General features: G+C 38.0%; 1 protein-coding gene across 9 annotated transcripts in view; it reads left to right on the forward strand.

Annotated features, from left to right (window-relative positions):
• The window catches only part of LOC108752852 (pumilio homolog 2), an 86432-nt gene that overhangs the window by 58979 nt on the left and 7666 nt on the right, over positions 1 to 19787 (forward strand). For all 9 annotated transcript variants that reach the window (XM_018494000.1, XM_018494003.1, XM_018494004.1 and 6 more), the window contains one exon: positions 18465 to 18854. In XM_018494000.1, the coding sequence (XP_018349502.1) occupies positions 18465 to 18854 (390 nt within the window). The remainder of the gene's footprint in view (positions 1 to 18464; positions 18855 to 19787) is intronic.

Genomic DNA, 19787 nt, shown 5'->3' on the forward strand with positions numbered 1-19787 from the left:
CTTTTTCTTTTTTTTTCTTTTTTTTTCTTTTTTTACTTGTTATCATGTTGGCATCTGTAAATTTGATCACGAAGAATCTATTTAGAAATTTTCTGAAGATTTACATACCCTAATATCTCATGATTTACATATTAGTTCGGCAGTTTGATAACATATCTGTGACGAAATATCACTTTCTGTGAACGAAATTATAGTGATTTTAATTTTTCTTTTTAACACGCTGTTTCATTTTTATGTCGGTTTCTCAAGGACAAGACAGGTCATAAAATTTGCATGAAAAATGGGAGAAATGTTATGCTATCGCCAACACGCGATCGAAAGTACAAGGATATTAATCAACAGGAATGCTTTTTAAATGACAATTTAGAGTAGGTACTTTAGAGAAGACCAACCTGCGAGTGAATTTCATAATCTACTCAAACGCAACGTTGCACTAATAGGCGAGATATTACGTAGAAATGAGAATTAATTCGGAAAATTAAAAGATAAAATTAAATATGGATTAAGCAGCGATGAGCTGCGATAAGACTATTTAATTATACATTCGCATGTAAATGGATTATAATTTGCCGTTAGTTGTAACAAAAAGTTTCTTGTAATTACAACTTGCGACGTGTAAACAAAAATACGGATAGAATTTATTCCGAATTACACATTATCTGAGCCGAAACTTCGGAATATTATTCAGCCACGCAAAGCGCGACGCGTTTCTCGGCACGCCACGACGACGCGATCCACGATTATACTTATCGTGACGAATTTCCGCCGACGACCGGCCGTCTCTCTCTCTTTTTCTCCGGAAACCGCCTCTTCCGCCACTTTATGGAGGGACCAGAAGGAGAGTAGAGTCGGGTCAAACGCGGGCGAACTCTTTCTTCGAATAAGAGAGCTGCGGCATGCACGACGGGCACGATTCCGTATAAATAATAAATGTCGATCGCGCTTGTCACACATGACAATAAACGACAGGGGCGTAAAACGGAGGGAGGAGTTGTCAGGCCATCGCGGCGTCGCAACGATAATTCATAACGATCGCCCGAGTTAGCTCGTGTGCGAACTGACCGATAATCGCGACGTTGGTGGTCAGGATTGTGGTCAGGAATTTTTTATCACCGCCGCGCCAAAATGCCGCAACGGCATTTTCTCCCTTGTCTTCACGAGATTTCGGGCAATGCTTCATCAGCGGTCGGAGCAGTTTGGAATAAAAGATACGGCATGGGTATGATGACGATAATTATGAGAGTCATTTTTAACTTGAAAGCATGTCCAAAGTGGATTTTATAAAAGGTATCATTTATTCATCACAGAAGAATATAATGATGATAATGACAACTTTATTGCAAGCATTCGCAAATTGGATTTGAAATCGTTCGAAAACGGTAATTAAATAACAAATAGATATAAAATACAATAACAGCGGCGCGTTGTAAATTTGTATTTTACGCAGTTTTAATCAAATTTAAGGGAAAGAATGTACGTCCTCTTTATCATTTTCTAATAGGTATTCCGTTCTCTGACATTTCAATGTGTCGCACACGGAATTGGATAGTCCAAAACTCCAGCTAACTACGGGTCTGTTGCTAGTGTTTAACGCTGAATAACCCTAGCACGGCTGGTAATCCGCATCAAGGTTCGTAGCCACTGATCGCTGCTCGCGATTTCGATGCAGCAGAGTAGCGTAAACTGCCCGTTGCACGTGAAATTCGATCGCTTTTCTTGGCGCGCGCGACACACCGCACCGCGCTGCTCCACATTCCGTTCAATTCTCGCGCGCGCGTTATATTGCGTCAGGTGGTAAATATCAAGAGCAAGGTTTCACGATGAGAGGAACCTACTAAGGGATTCTGCCGCCTGAATCGCATGAATTTACAGCTCGAAGCAGTGTGTTTTGCAAAAGCGACGGTGTCAAAGGCTGGCTTATCAACAGCTGCTTACTTATCACATAGTGTACAATTCAACGCTTTACAAATTCTAAAGAATTTTGGAGTGGAAAAGCACAGATGTAAAAAAAAAATTTGCGACTTTTTATTATCGCGAGGAATGCAATCGATTCTTTAAAAACAAACACACTGGACAAAAAATTAAATTTTTATAAATATTTGTTTGAACAGTTCTAAGTAAATATTTATTGAATGTAAACATTTATTCGATACAAAAAAAAACCATTTGTTTGATTTAACCGTCGTTTTTTTTTTATCCAGTAAATATTTACTACAAGTAAATGTTTACTTAGTACTATTCAAAGAAATTTTAATTTAGAAAGTTTGATTTAGTACACTTTTTTTCAATGTATAAATACGCTTTTTATATTTTTTAAAAACATTTAATCAATTTTATATACGTAATTATGGGTTTTATATTCAGCTTGCTTCAATAGTGCGTAAAAAATGTGGTAAAAAAAAAAACGAGAGATGATTGATGTTACATAAAACATTCGAAATAATATAAATACATAGATGAAGAATGCGAAACAATCTAAATTCTTTTTTTCCGTATATTCTCTTTGCTTGTAAAAAAAATATGAGATATAATATGTACATTCTCTGCGCGATTAATTTTACTTGGAAGAGAGAGACGTCAGGAAGTTCTTAAATTTGAAAATCAATTTGTTAAAGAATAACGTGACATTATCGTGTAAGAGTTTGCCAAAAACCCACATCGATATGTAATATATTAATTCATTTGTTGTACGGTTATGGTTCATATCTGGCTCCGATCTACGAAATCAGAATCTTTATTTCCCTGATTGATTCACTGGCTATGTTTAGTTCGAAGACTTGGCCCGGCAGAAAATACGAAAAGAGACGAAACGTCTCGACGCGACGTAATGGAGACTCGAAAAGAGTCGACTTAACGGTCAGCCAACATTTATGACCAACAAAGTACCGTTGCTCGACGGCGATCATTGGGTCGACATGTTCTTCGTTTCCTGCGCGACTCGCCGGGTTATTTCATGCGTGATGATACAAGTTCGCATACAGACGAACCGGCGAATTTTTATGAAGCAACATAACTTGTATTGAGGAGATGAAGTAATTGAATCGATAAACACGGGCTCAGATCGCTTTCGATCTTTCAGTTGTGATCCCGTCCATTATTCCGATATATTCCGATATTCATTCGAGTTGAAAGCACGTGTTAATATCCGTCGCAATCAACGAAATCTTACATCCTCGATCGTGATCGAAATGATAGACATTTTCGCAGATCTGTCGGCACCCACGAGAATGAAGTCACTCAGTCCGTATTTGCGATGCAATCGAATTTACCGAGCCCCCCCTCCCCTCCCCCCCCCGCCTGGGCCAAGTTATAAACGACCGGCAATTTCCAACTGAGGCCCGGATCCTCGCGGCGGCGCGTAAACTTACGTAAACGTATGTAAACGGCACCGTGCGCGGAGCCACATTTTCATCGATCGACGACGGTTCTCCAACGGTTTGCGCCACGTCTAGCAACATGGTAGACTTAACGTCGGTGGTTCCGGGACGAGTATACGTCGGGGGTTGGCACGAAAGCCTCCCCCACGCATACATAGACACGTACACATGTGCGGGCGTGCACTCGCCTTCTTTCTCTCATGATGTGTGCTAACGCCTCGAGCGTGATATATGTACGCCCTATATATACGGGGTGTATCGAAAGGTAATATCAATCGCGGCGGGGAGGTGATAAAGGGCGAAGTGGAAAATGTAAACGATGCTTATCTGTACGATGCAATAGATTCCTGTTAACGGTTCTCTTTACGACTGTACGGAGGGAAAGATGCAGCCTTGCATTTTCAAATTATACATTTTTCACGCTGAGGATATTTTAAATTTTGCAAACGGAAAAATATCGTCGAGCAACACACAAAAAAAAAATATGAAGTAATTGAAATTGACGGATAAAATATTTCTAAATCATAAGGATAATCTCGTTTATATTTCTATAACGAGAAAAGAATTGATAGAATCAATCGAAAATAAAGGAAAAATCAATTTTCAATTTTTTTTATGTTTTTTGGTCTTCTAGAGAAAGTGAAGCTTTATGTAAAAAAAAAAAAATTATCTTTTTTTTTCACATCGATTCTTTTTTCGTGGAGAAAGTCCTCTTTCCGGTTAGGTACCGCTAATAACGGATCGCTCGGTATACCGCACGGATGTAACTGCAAAAACAATGGCTCCTATACTGTCAGGGCATCCGTAAGACAAGCGTATGTGCGGGTTCGCTTTGCCTACGTGGCGGATATGTGGAAGTGCGATTAGAATACATTTACGTTTCGCCAATGAACGCGCATTCGTACGTACAGTGCGACGAGTGTATGTGTGTGACGTGTCCGCGAACACATGTGTTCGTGTGCGTGAAGAAGTGCAATCAGGATCTACAAAGGTTGTAGCATTTCATAAAGGTCACATCCACCACAACGTTTCTCTACCGAGAGAGGGTATTAAAATCAACCCCCAACAGCCGCATTTAGCGCATAGCGCGAGCCGGCCTTTTCTTCTTCAGCGGTCACCATTTTCTGGCATATCTAACTACGTCAATATCTTTCGCTCATAATTCGTCGTTCATCCTTTTCTCTCTTTGTTATCGCATCTATATTTGTATACTCTTATCGTCACGACGAAGTCGCGCGTATAAAACCATTTATTCGTTCGAGCATAAATTGACGAACGGGGGGTGGTATACAGCGTGTAACAACACTGTATACCCTCTTGGGATTTTGTATATCGAGAACTCGGAGGAATTAATGTCGAAGGCAACGTTACTCAACCAATCGAATACGTTATGATATGCATTTGGTACTCTTTCCCAACTTAAAATTACTTCTAAACAAGACACTTTTATTCGATTTGTAGATTGCGAGAAGGAGAATTGGGTACCGTGTTTTTCGAGGAGCGCTTTAATCCCTAAGCTTCGCGGCTTCGAAGAAACAAAAAAGAAAACGATTGGCAAGCTTTCTTTCCTGTTGCAAGGGACAAACATTGATAAGAGACCACGTGACGCTACGCGAGACGTAATGACACCTTTATGCGTATTGATCGCCGGTGGATCTACGCGCGAATGCGAACGCTATTCTAGCCTCGTCCTTATCCATCTATCCATCCACTACCTGGCCATCTACATATATCCCATCTATCGACATGCCGCTGCGGATGATAAATCTGATATCGCCACGCGAGACAACTTCGGTGCTCTCTTGCCGGAAAAATCGAATCATATCGCCTGGCGGTGATAGGTACATCGCGCGTGTCGCATACAGGGTGTACGTAAATTATGATATTGAAAAATGCGAGCGTATTTTTCGCATAGTTTTTGAAATTTCCTTCTTTTCACCTTTTTCTTTTTTTTTTTTAGCATTAAATATGGATAATTGTTAAAATACATACGATCTCTTTCTTCGATTTTCGCAGCGTTTTAACGAAATATAGACGTGTTTAAAAAAAAAAAAAAAATAGAAAATACCTTTCTCCGTTAGAAATAATCCAGCTTTGTGATTAGCTTTTTTCGTAGATTTGTTTGAGATACATCCCTGTGTACGCGCGCAGTAAAAGTTCGCAAGGACGGGCACCGTATTGTCTCTACGATGAAACGGCGACAGGGACGGTGAACACAAGAGCGTGTTTCATTATTGTACGATAACGGCCTAATAAAATCGACGTTGCAAGATGTGTGGCCATATAACGTTACACCGCGCGCGCCCACGTCACGCGGCTCTCGTCCCCTTTAATAAAATTAATTGGTCTGTTCCCCCGCCTCTGCATGTACGTCACTAGAAATAGTTAACTCACTCAGCACTCGGAGAGAATTTGAAGGGAAGTGGAAAATTTTTCTTGAAAAATTAAACACGACTTCTTCCACCTTGAATCGTATCAGACACGCGTATATTTACGCGTCATTTCCTTAACTTATTTCTCAAACTTTACTAAGTTCTCCTTGCCCTTAGTTTCTCTAGCGCGTTAATCGATTTCTATAAGGCAGAGATATATAAGTAAGAAAAAGCGTTAAAATTGTAAAAATACACAAATGAATTATTTAATGACGATGAACTACTTTTTACAGGCTGCGACTTACGATTTCGTTGATAATGAGAAAAATGCTTGATGCGATTATACGCTTTCTCGCTGGCATTTCCTATCCTTTCTTTTTTTTTTTTGTTGCATTTCCATTATTTCATCTTGTTTATTGAGCCTACGAGAGATTTGAACTTTCCAATTTCTTTGTTCATCAGTCGAATCGAAAATCGTTGACGCTTTACAAAACGCCCGGCCCGGCACTCGTGCACCGACACGCTTTCTTGCGCAATTTTCCACGCGTTTATTTTCATTAAATGGAGATGAAGAGGACCCGTGAAGCGTGTTGCACCGCCATGAGAACTTTAGGAAATTCGTCGAACGTTCGTTTTCTCCCGCTCGGCGGATTCTCATGAGAATGCTCTTAAATCCACTGTTCTTACGCAGCGTAGAGCGTTGCGCGCGGAGAAATTTTCGTAAGAGTAATGCCTCGAGAGCGCAATTGCAGCGTGGGTCTTAATATACCATTGCGATATAATCGCGGTTTCGACGCACGCGAAAGTGATCTCTTACAACTCCTCGACAATAATTAGTGCGAGATGTATTTTTAGAGATTTCGGAATACTTTGCCTTTTGCTAGCACTTAATTTTTTTTTTCTTTTCTCTTTTTTCTTTTTTATAATTTCAAATTATAATTAAATTCAACTTGTAAGTGCGTGCAATAAAATTATTATTATTATTATTAATTTCTAGAGGATATTTTCTAATATCTTTTATACAGATCCGTACATATCTTTTGCTGTACTAATTTGCTTTAATTGCTTGTAATTATTTATGATTCTGATAATTCGTAATTCGTAAAGGATAACATCAAGCAGAGATCTTTTTGCTTTCTGGAAATGTTAAAAAGGAAACTTTTCTGGCTGTTTCTTCTGAGATCTTCAATTTACAACGTTTTCCCTTGTACAAAATTTGCGGTAGATTTTCATTGCGAGCATCAAACGTCATTGCAGGTCTATCTCAGGTCATCCACACCGATCGGTCTTTGAGTCGTTCTAACGGACTCGCGTGTAGACAGTTTATTTTGTCGGACTTCACGGTAACACTCATCAGAAAGAGGGCAAAAACGCGAATAAGGCGAGGCCGGTTAGCAACGGTGGAGGCGCATTAATACCGGTAGGATGACGGTATAGCTCGGCCGCACCCTTGTAAGAGGCACCATCCAATAATAAAATCCGCGTCATTTGGTTAAAAGCTACCACGAAGAGGGGTATCTAGTATCAAGGTGTGGCAATGCGACCCTTATCACGCGACCTGTACCCACCCTGCACGATCCTACCCACGCTTCCTACGTATCTTTCCCTCCCTTGCCTCTCTTTCATTCTTACCCCACGGGGTAAATGCGTGCGCGCGCGAGAACGGTCAGTTTATTATAATTGAATTTTGCAACTAGGCTAGCGTCTCTCTGTATAACAGGGATAGCCGCGTTGACGATATAAACGACTACAATAGCTATTGTTCAAAGAGTCTCGATGCGTCCACCACGGGGGTTGCGGCTCGTCATTAATGCCGCAGACACTTTACGGATGTTTCTCTTCTTCCTTTCCCGCGATTATCTTTTTTGCGAATTCCTCTTCCTGCCCATTCTGCTCTCCATTCGGAGCCGCTGATTGTCCGTTGCTTCGTATTTCTGACCGTTATTGGCTCCGAGTCCGTCATACTTAAGCTGGGTGCTTCCCGCTATTTTTAAACGAGTCGCGCCGATACCGTTTAAGATATTTCCGCGCAGAACTTTGTCGCTGACGGAAATTTCGATACTGCGGACGCGGTATACTCTCTCCGTATCAGTTCAACGGGAGAAGTAAAAGCCCCCCTAAAAAGATACAAATCGTATTTGGTCCGTTGTAAGTTCACACGCGTGTTGTAGTAGCTACGAGATTGTTGCATGCGGAAATTTTTCTTGCTATTATTTCTCGACTGGCTTGATCGGGGAACGTTCAGGCCGAGGCACCTATTACAAAAGAGAACGTTCGCGCCTCTCTCGATTCCCGTGACGATAAAAAAATCTCCTCGGAGCAAATCGATTCTCCGTAGTTCTCACTGCGGTTTCGTACAGAAAAGAAAAAAAAGAGACAAGTGCAGAAAGAAAGAGAGAGAAAAGAGACAAGTTAATCTATAGTAAGAAGATATTACGCGAAGTATATATACTATTAAAAGTTCGTATGTAGATATCTTTGTTACCTTTTATTACTTTTACGATCTCCGTTAGCTTTACGATAATTTCCTCATTTATAATTCTCCGTATTTTCTATTTATCCTACTTATATATCGTACTTATATCTCCAGAAGCTCTATAAGCGGAACGTTAATAACGTTAACAGCCGGGGATACATCAGACTCTCTGTTTGCCGATAAACGCTTATAGAACGTAGTTCCCTGTCGTCTGTCGCTTTTTTTTTTTTTACCGCATTTTTCGTTAAACTTCCCGTTCTTAGAGTTCTCGAGTCATCCATCGGTGGTCCGGTAAAACGGTACAACCGCCGGCAGCGGGGAAGAACGAACGGCGGGAGGGGTGTTTGTACGTCGACCGTGTGCTCGGGTCAAATCGATCGGTTCGCGATGCCGAAGGAACCGGTTTCCGCCGTGGAGCATTGGCGGCCAGCAGCGGTTCTCCGTCCATCGCCCGCGCGATTAACCGACCGGTACCTACCTGCTAGGGGGGGGGGGGGAAAAAAGAAAAAAGAAAAGAAAAAAAAAACCGAGACACTCGGTGCTCTCGTCGCAACCTGTACACTTAGAAAGTTGCCGCCGTCCCGCCGCTGCCGGCGACACGTAATCTGGAACGCGCCGCGATAGACGATTTCGCAAATCGCGCTCAACCATGTTTCACGACGACGATATTCCTGGCGCGCTATGAGAACGGGATATCCCCGGGGAAGCAATTCGATTTACGGTCTCGGCTGATTTGTGATAGCGTAATTTTATGTAATAGCGCGACGGAAAGTGACGCATCGTGATTTTTGCAAAATCGAAGGAAGAAGTATTGCGAGGGGGAAACGTACCGAGATCAATATCTTAGCGATCGTAATTGATATTACGTGGGATATGGAACATATATATATATCCGTATTATTCCGCATATACAGCGATTACAAAATTGGGATTAAATGAAATAAGTTAAAACAATTAAAAGTAAACGTTACACACAAATTAAATTCGATTTTGTTACTCAATGAAATGTTAAAATAATTGAATTTTATCCATCGGAACTCTATCAAATTTCTGCAGAAGCGTACCGCGTCACTCGGCCATGAAACTCGAACTAAATGTATAAACAGATCTGTGTTTTAGAATTTTCATTAAACAGAATAGAGCTAACGAGATTTCGGAATTAACGAAATACGATTGATGTAAAAATTGCTGGATAAATTATAACGCGAATTATAACAGAGTTGAGAAATAACGACATACATGTATGATAGACTTTCTTCAGAATTATGATTTATACCTGCTCAGGCGAAAACAGTGCCACTGTAGTGCTATGGCTTGTCACAAATCTCGTGATGTTCACTTGACTCACACGTTTCGTGCAGAAGATTGCGCGCTTCAAAAATGCGATCAGATTGGCTTTTTATTATTCGTAATACGGTCATAGCACGGTCGACAATACCTCGATCGATATACGCAGAGTAGCGAATCGTGATGTTCGTGACTCGGCCAAATCTTGTTTCTTCTTGACAATATCTCATTTGATAAAAGCCAGATTTACTCTTGCATCTAGTATCTTCTTTCGCAGATATATTTTTACGTTTATCTTTATATTTTCAAATATAAATTCGTTGCCGAATTAGTAGTAGCTTTTACTTATCCTCCAGTGAACTGTTTCTGCATTTAAACGATACAGTCGACTTGATAGTATCACACATCAAAAGTTTATATTAGTAATCCAATTAATGCGAGTGTTTAAGCTTACTCTATAGACGTCTTTAACAAAACCCAATTATGTTTGGAATAATTCTGCCTCGACAGCGAAGAAGAGCTAAGGCATATTGCATCGTGACTTGCAGTTGCATCGAGTCATCTCAAAATTGTGCCTCGCATACACCTTGACCCTTGACCTCTTTTTGTCGTAATAAATGCAACGTGAATGTTTGCCCTCGTTACTTTCGTCATAAGGCTTCGCATGGAAACGAAAACATCTCCGGATACGTATAGTTCCCTTCGCTTATACCAGCAGATTTGTTACTGTCCTCAATGCAGAGTATCGTCAATTGTTCCCGCATTCTATGAGGTCAATCGTGACAACTAGGACAATAAATTGAGCGCAACGATACAACACTTCTGTAAATGAATCGAGCTAATTATATGACATTGTACAAAAATTATTACTAAAGCAACGTGAAATACATGAAATTCCGTACAATATTATTACATATCACGTTCTACAAAATCAAGTTATCTCGTTGCTCTATGAGAGAGAGAGAGAGACTTGTCGGATTTACCGCTTCTCAATCTGTCATTTGCGGAGGTCAATGCCACATAGAGGAGGCGGTTGTGACAGAGAGAACCGGACTGAAACCGTGTTCAATGCGAGTCAGTACATCAATATCATGCGGAAGAGGAAAGACATAGTCAAGCGGGTTAATGTCGTTCCCCTCAGCCCGCATTTTCCACGTCGCAATCAAAATGACACGAATCGCACGATGTATGGGTTGCACGTCGCCATGCAAGCGGAAAGCGGATCTCGTACGACGAACCGTGGACCTCTTTCTCTTCGCGGCACCCTGTATATTCCGTACACGCAGCCAGGTGAGCTAACGGTGCCTCCGGAGCGGTGAAGTAACGGACTCCCGCCGCGGTTTGTCGTCGCTGTACTTTTATTTCACGCGGATACCCCAACTTTCATGAGAATGTATATCGTGCCTCATCCGTTTCTCGTAAAACCAAACGATCTTTTGATATATGGCACCGTTCTTTTTTAGAGAGAGATTACGACCGTTTAATTTCCCTCACATGCTGGCGTGAAAGTTCGGTCGCTCTTGGAACTTAATAAAAGATTTCAGGTAGATGTACCGATTACCGAAGGTGGAATAGAGTCGTATATTTTATTCTTCCACGGTACATTTTATTCTTGCGTCGTACGTATACTCGTAACCGTTATTACATAAATAATATTTACATTGCAGTTAATATTAGATTAAGTAAAAAATCATCGCGTTTTTTTAAAAGACATCTATCAGTAAAAACCGCAATTACTTTCTTATCAACAATATAAATATATCTTGATAGAGTAAAGTTTCAGCTTTAAAAATCTCTTTTTTAAATTATACGATACGACAATTTTTAATGGAGTTATGAGCAATTAAAGTCAAAATAATTCTTTTATTTAATCCGCGATAACTCAGTAATCAAAAGTCGTAGGAATATTTAAAAAAAAAAAAACGATTTTGTGGGGAAAGTATCAAGCTTTCACGATAGGTAATCGAAAATTTTCTCAAATTCGTTTTGGACACGTTACAAATCCACAAAGTGAGAAGAAAATTTTTCGTCTTTTTCAGCTCGTAGTTTTTGGTATGTAAAAATTATCAAACTCATATAAACTTAAAAAATGTGATAAGCTTTTAAAAGTAGAGATTTCAAGCTTTAAAACCCTTTTTTTAAATTTGAATTTCATTCATTATTGACGAAGATATTGTATATACAACTTTGAGCTAAAAAATACGCGATGACTTTTTACTAAACCTAATAGAATTCTAGTTAATAAAATTAATTACACGTTCGAACATATGTTAAATCATTTATCGGAGAAATTTTTAGATAAAAAATAGTAGCTTAAAATGCGCAAAAGATTGTTTGGCGCTGTGCGAACGAGATAAATCGTTTGCAGGCATTAAACTGTTCTTCCGCGACGCATTCACGCGCACATATGCGCCCACCAAGCCAGAGAGTTTTCGGAATGAATGGCGGTGAAACGTTTATGCATCTGCGAGCGGTAATATGCACCGCGAACTAGTCGGCAGAACTTTCCATAACGCTGAATTAGAATTGAATCCAGATTTCGTTGTATACATTACCCCGTATCTTTCACGTGCGAATTATTGATTTTCACGTGGTACTGTCGCGAAAAGTCTATACACGTTTGTGAATGACAGGGGACGCAATTCACGAGAGAATCGTAAATTTGTTTGAGGAAAAAGTAAACATTGATCGAGACAATATACGTTATATGTTACTCTCGATGGCGTAATTTATATTGATATTTTTTTTTATTTTCGCATCATTACGTATTCGCCAGCGTTACGTATGGCTTCTTTCTTGTGTAAGAAAAATAGTTCGCTTCAAATGTTTAATATTTTTTACTGGATGGAATTTTTCTCGGATGGAGTTTATTTATTTATTTCTTTATTTTTTTTTATTTTTTTTTTTTTCGGAATCTTGTTGCCACGATCTCCGTTGCTCGTGAAACATCCGCGTTATTATTACTAATTTTCGCGATTGTGACAATGTGATGCGATAAGACGCGGTAACGGATGCATACCCTATGCGAGATTAGCAACAATACCTACATCGGATGCACACGGTGTTGATGACCTGATCTCCAAGTGGCAGCGACGCCTTATTATATAGAGCGTAGAATCAAGCTTCCGAATAAAACATAATCTACGGAATAAATCATATTAGCACGCTAAAATGTCAGTAATATTACAAAAACACTATAAATAATTAATATCTGACAGTCTAAATAAGAAACTTTTGTCCATTATTGAAGAACTGGTATCCTTTATCCTTTCTAGACTGCTTATAAATTCGTATTCAACTCTTGACTACAGTAACGGGTCATTTGGACAGACGAAGCAAAAATTTTTAGACGATTGTACATTCTGTACTGATTGATACTATCTATCTATGATTGTATACTTGTCTGTATGATTGGGGTACTATGAGATTCTAGATTGCAAGTAAAAAAAAAATCTTTGAACCCTTCTCTACTCAATTACCGTAAAGTAGAGGATTCACTTGCATTCTATATTTCAAATAAGACGCTTTGGAATAACTTGGATTATTTATAGCTGTAATTGAAGGTTTGAAAAAAAGTATCGAACATGTATCACGAAAGTAGATACGTTATTTTCAAATTTAAAAAGAGATTATTTATTGTCGATTTAAAAAAAATGTGTTGTCGAAATCAAATTTCTTGGAAACGATCATGTTGGCAGTCAACAATAAAAAATCGGACGAATCGATAGCCGATCGGAATTGAAATGTTTGACGTTCCCGAGAATGTATGCACGCGACACGATAGAGATGAACCAACGATAAATATTAAAACGCACCGGTTATGAAAGGCAAACGACAGAGACGCGCAGAGAGAAGGAAGGTCGTCGAACCTTCGTCACTCTCAAACTCGTTTCCGCGGATGACTCGCAAGGAATTCAGCAATGGAATATCTCTTACCTAATCGTTCTTATATCATTCGTTACGCTACGCTTTTTCGTAAGTCGGTGATCAAAAGCCTTTCGCTGAACCTTCCGACTTGCGCCTGACGCCTCCGCGAGAAAATCCGGCTTTTGCGCCTAAAGTATTACAATAATTGCATTTGTAACAAGCAATTATATAAATAAAATATAAAGAAGAAATTTATTGATAAAACAGAATTGAAAATTTTCTTCCAGGAAAGTCTTTTCTCTTAGTTTGGAGACTTAAAAATATTTGGCAAGATTTTTTTTTTTTTAATCGACGAAAGAAAATGCATGATTGTTCGTATGGCAATTAAAATATCGCGGAAATACACTGACACGTGCTAGATAAAATGCGATATCTTGCACTCGCTGGAAGGAGAGTGCAAATAGTAATTAAACAAAGACAATAAGTAGGTTATCGCAGATCAGTGAAAGTCTATCCGGATACTGATGAGTGCAGGAGAAAAGTCAGTACTCTGTTCATTATTGCGGGACAATAATACCTTGATAAGAGAGACTTTATATACATATACATACATACATATACATATATATATATATATATAATAATTGATTCCTTTCTGATTACGTAATCGGATACGCTCCTCGATTTTTTCGCTTAGAAAGTCCTTCGCGGTAACTTCTATTAAAATTAATGACATATACTTTCCATGCGTTGTTACGCATTGATAAAGACTTGATAAAGGCTTCCCAATGGATGCTATTCGAAGCTAAACAATATGTTTTTAGCTATGATTGTTTTAGATTTAAAAAATGACAAACAACAAAGTAAAAATTGAAATAGTTCTTTACTTATTGACGTAAGAATTGATCAAACTTAATATTTTTATTCCACACTATTTGCTGATTTAGCTTTATTTATACTTATTTTAACCATGCGATTACAGTTTATTAATGATTTTTTAATTTAATCAAATTTTGATAAAATTTTATGTAATGTTTGTTTTAATATCAAAGATATAGATTGATTTTCATAATTTTTATGATAATCATTCAACGTGTGATATTTTTGATGATTTTATACAACTAACACTAATTGACATTTAACTTAAAAACACTTCTCGTTTTATGCACATCTCTGAAAAGATCCGATAAGAATTTATTCTGGTTAATAAGAAAATATTTTTATACTTTCTTGAATGTCTTAAGTGTTTTTATTACACGTCACATAGTTCTAATTAAGAGTGCGGCATTTCATTTATTCCCGTCGAAGTATTTTCGAAAAGCGCGACGGTAATCGCGGCGGATATTTTTAACAGCTAGGAAATCAGACTCCATATCGCTGGTCGATTTGCAGCCGCCGGCAGAAACCTTACATATTCAACAATGACTCATTTCCAGGAGTGTAACTCACCCCTATTCTCACCCACGACAATGTACCACGCCATTGTTCGCCTCCTCACCCGAGATCGACTGTCCCTCTCTGATATGACGTGCTTCACCCAATTTCTCTTCCTTTTTTCTTCTCTTTTCTGACACTCCGCCATTTTTACGCGAAATCACCGCAATTTTCATTTAGATGTTTGTTTCGGTCTCTTCTCATTTCTCAAGAGCGGTGAAGGCTGTAACGATTCGTACGAGACTAATTTGAGGTTTCGTTTGAGTGATTTTGTGATATTTCCGGCTCTCAAAAGTAAGACATTAAATAATACACTAATAATCGATAAAAGTCGAATTTCGAAAAAATTCAGATTTCTAAAATACTTGGCAACAAACTGCATCAAACGAATGGTAATTGTTACAATCAGATATACAAGAAGAAATACGCGTAATTATATTTCAGATACTCGAGAAGAATGATATAGAGAAGAAATAACGATCTAGTTCCGAGTTAACCATTCGGTCGACGATAAGATAACGATTTTATTAAACAAATAGTGGTGAGATAAACACAGACTTGCTTCGGATAGGATATACTATTAGCGTTTTAATGAGACTGTTCCTGTCGGATGTGTATCAATTCGAGTCTCAATCAATGACGAAGCCTCTTTGATTAACGGTTCAGCGCGCGCGTTCGGGGAAAAAAATCTTTTGAACACGATACCTGACCTTAATGAACTGTTCGCATCTCACACGTGTGCACCTTACAATGTAACATTTCTTATTATATTATTCTTTTTGTCTAAAATTTTTGTTACGTTAAAATGCATCGATAGATAAGAATATATAAAACCGATAGATAAAAGAAGTGAATAAACGGCCTGTGATTTATCCTTTTCTTCTTTCTCATCAGTTGAATACAGATAAAATATATTTTGTGTAAAATAAATAAATTAAATATTATATGTGCTGCTGAACTAATAATTATAAACTAATTTAGCAAGTTGTTTTAAAATACGTAAATGTGTAATTTATTTTTTTTAAATGTGTGATAAAAATATATTAATAAATTAAGAAATTCTGCTCTATATATTAGGTTAAGTAAAAAGTCATCGCGTTTTTTTAAAAGACATCTATCAGTAAAAACCACAATTACTTTCTTATCAACAATATAAATATATCTTGATAGAGTAAAGTTTCAGCTTTAAAAATCTCTTTTTTAAATTATACGATACGACAATTTTTAATGGAGTTATGAGCAATTAAAGTCAAAATAATTCTTTTATTTAATCCGCGATAACTCAGTAATCAAAAGTCGTAGGAATATTAAAAAAAAACAATTTTGTAGGGAAAGTATCAAGCTTTCACGATAGGTAATCGAAAATTTTCTCAAATTCGTTTTGGACACGTTACAAATCCACAAAGTGAGAAGAAAATTTTTCGTCTTTTTCAGCTCGTAGTTTTTGGTATGTAAAAATTATCAAACTCATATAAACTTAAAAAATGTGATAAGCTTTTAAAAGTAGAGATTTCAAGCTTTAAAACCCTTTTTTTAAATTTGAATTTCATTCATTATTGACGAAGATATTGTATATACAACTTTGAGCTAAAAAATACGCGATGACTTTTTACTCAACCTAATATATAAATATCTGATGTCCGAAGAGAAATAGAGTTCTCCTGTAAGGAGCAACGGTCAGGTGTAACTATGGCCTTGACTCAAGCTCGACGTTTCCGGAAGAGGTTAATACCCGAAACGCATCGTTGCCTCTTAGGGTTGGAGCGTGTCGTGAATGGTTTAAGTTTTCTTCGCTTCGTGCAAGGAATCAACCATTCGGTCGATGTTCCTATTTATTTCCGAGCTCTCGTAACTTTGAAGGTCGAAGGAACTCGGGCTCGGATAAATGTTATTAAATTTATCGATCGTCAAGTAGATACAAACCGTGTAACTCATATCATAATATGCCGTAGATGACCGATAGTATCTAGAAAAAAAAGTTCATCCGCCGATCATACTCATTAGTTTAATAGTTTTAATGACGGAGCGACAATATTCTATAAATGTACTTTTATTTTCTTTGATAAAAAAAAAAAAGATTGAAAGATTTTAATTTATGCGAAAGGAGAGATTTAAAAGAAAATGGCGCGAACAAAAAATAACTAAGAGAGTCTCATTTTTTTTAATGCGTGTGTTTATCGCACAAGAGTATTATTACCTTTTTTTGTGTTGGACTCTTTTGAGGTTTCCGTCGTACGTAACTTTATCGCTGTTTCTACGTCGCGTCGTGCCGAATCACGGCATGTTTGTCGGTCAATTAAAAAGTCCACGGTACGATCTTACCGGTCCGGAGAACGCAGAAGAAGAGGCGAACGCATGTCGGTGAACGTCCGCGGGGGGTCGTCGACCCAGGCCGACCAACCGGAGGAGGCGGTGAAGGAGGAAGAGAAGGAGGAGGAGGTGGAGGAGGAGGTGGAGGAGGAGGAGGAGGTGATGGTCTCGGTCGTCTTCCTCGACTTTAATGCCGAGTCTTTTGCGCCGCTTTCAGGCAGTGGCATCGCCTGCCTCCGGCCTTGATCCTCATGTTGAAAACCCTGGTCCGTATGATTATCCCAGTAATACGATGCCGTCACTGAGCCTTGAAGCCGAAAGGTCATCTCGACCGCTGGCACGATTTGCGCGTGATATGATTCCTCCTTATAATATACACAATGTTCTAACAGGAAAGCTTGATATCAAATCGTCGTGAAAAAAGCAAAAGGGCTTACAAAGATGTTAATTTTTAGTTTTATCATCTGTGTTTGTAATATTGACATATCAAGTTTTGATTAATTATTTTTTTATTAGTTTTACGTAATAAATATGGCAACTTTGTACTTATGATATAGAGACGTGCGAAAACGAACATTATAAATAATACTAGAAAATATATTGTTGTGCGTACTATAATATGTATTATAACATTTTCACGTTAATGAATGATGAAATTTGGAAAATTTTTGCTTGTAATGTTGGATGGGGAGAATATTTTCTCTTAAGATAAGTTCTCTATAAATTCCTAAAATTCTTCAGTTTTTAAGTAGCTTGGCCAATACTTTAAAACTCACATTTAGAGTTTAGCAAATTGATATGACATCCGTTTTTGTCAATGTAGATTACTTTTAATTTTTATTAAATTTATCTTTATCTTTTTTTCTTAGATTTGCAAATAATATTTTAGTAATCTTTTGTTTTACTTTACTGACAGATTTTTCTCCATTCCAAAAATAATGATAACAAGTCTTCCGAGACAATCAACAGTATTATATTGTCGACGATATTCTAATGAAAATTCCATTTTGATAATTTATAAATTTTATTCATTTAATTTCATATTTTCTATCTTCTTCAGAAATTAACAGACAAGATCATAATTATATGCAGGTGTTGTAGGTTGATTTTAATATCGTGCACTTAGCGAAAATTAAAGCTATTGCAGATATAATTTTATTAAATAAGAATAAAAATTAAATTAAAAAAATGAAATAAAAAAAATATTATCAAAAACAAGATTATTTTTATTGTATTTTATTAATGTTTATTAATTTTATTCTAGCCTATTATTTGGCGTTAACGTTATCAAAGAAAAAAAACTTCTCGGTGTCGTATTCAATTTTTTTTTTCTTTTTTCAGACACTGTTCCGTAGTCAGCCGCAAGGCGCGACACCACAACAACTGCAACTTCTACAGCAGCAGCAGCAACAACAGCAGCAACAATACCTAGCCGCGTCCCAAGCGCAGCAACAGCAGCAGCAGCAGCAGCAGCAACAAAACTTTCCTACTGCCCCCTATACTGTTATCAGTGGACAGGAGCCTTACGTAGGAGCGCTGATAGCTGGCGCACCACCTCCTGTAGTACCGCAATACTATGGTGTCGGGCCCTGGGTCTATCCGGCTGGATTGCTGCCGCAGGCACCACCCCAGGCGGCTGCACCACCGCCACCCCGACGGCCACTCACCCCCTCTTCGGCAGCGGCTGCGGCTGCTGCCGCGCAGGACACCGCCAACAATCTGGCACAAACGGTAAGGTAGTCGCCAACAATAATCGTCAAAAATCCGTAAAAACTACAAAAAGAACAGAAATGGATAATTTTTGTAAATTACGCATTTGTAAATAAAAATATAAGAGATCTCTTTGTCACGACTCGATTGAGAGCAAATATTCTCGGAGAATATTGACATAAATTTATTTTTAATGGTTTGAAAATTCAAGAAATGAGAATTTTGAGATTTTTTAGGAAATTTTTTTTTATTGATTATTCGTTCTTCTGATATCTTTGAGTTACCGAAGGTGTGCGTGCCGATGTGCGATGTTTTGAAATAAATCGAGCCGCGCGTATACACCACGAGTATCGTGATCATGCATAATCGTTAAATAAAAGCTAAATTTAAGTTTGACGGCAGGGTAGATAGAGTGCTCACGAATTAGCGAGTACCGCGAATTAGACGTGTTTCTAATTCTGTAAAAGCTATTTTCTCGCTCGCCCGTTCCGCGAGTGGCCGATGATTGTTTTTTATGCTTGACATAAGACGTAGATCGTTCGTTGTACCAATTAGATTGCCACATTGTCCTCTTAGATATTTTACCACTGTGACAAGTGGAGGAAATGGTAGGAATGCACTGCACTGTGATATTTCCAACTTATAAAATTAGACTCAATTTGGAGCAAGTTACGTCTATTGTATTTATGTACAACGACATAAATGAAAGCGAACAGAAATCTCGGCGATTTAAATGAGGAGCTTACTTAAACGGACGTTTAAGTTCGGACGTTTCAGATTATCACATATTTTCTGAATGAAGTCTCTCAAACCTTAATGTCAGAAGATAAAGCTTTTTGTACATTTACTTCTTTTTAACTATTATATAACATCTATTATAAATGCAATCCCTTTAATTTTAATATTAATTATCTCAAATTCTATTATTTATTTATTTTTAATGATTGATATATA

The sequence above is a fragment of the Trachymyrmex septentrionalis genome, unplaced genomic scaffold (assembly GCF_001594115.1).
Source record: "Trachymyrmex septentrionalis isolate Tsep2-gDNA-1 unplaced genomic scaffold, Tsep1.0 scaffold62, whole genome shotgun sequence".
Taxonomy (NCBI): domain Eukaryota; kingdom Metazoa; phylum Arthropoda; class Insecta; order Hymenoptera; family Formicidae; genus Trachymyrmex; species Trachymyrmex septentrionalis.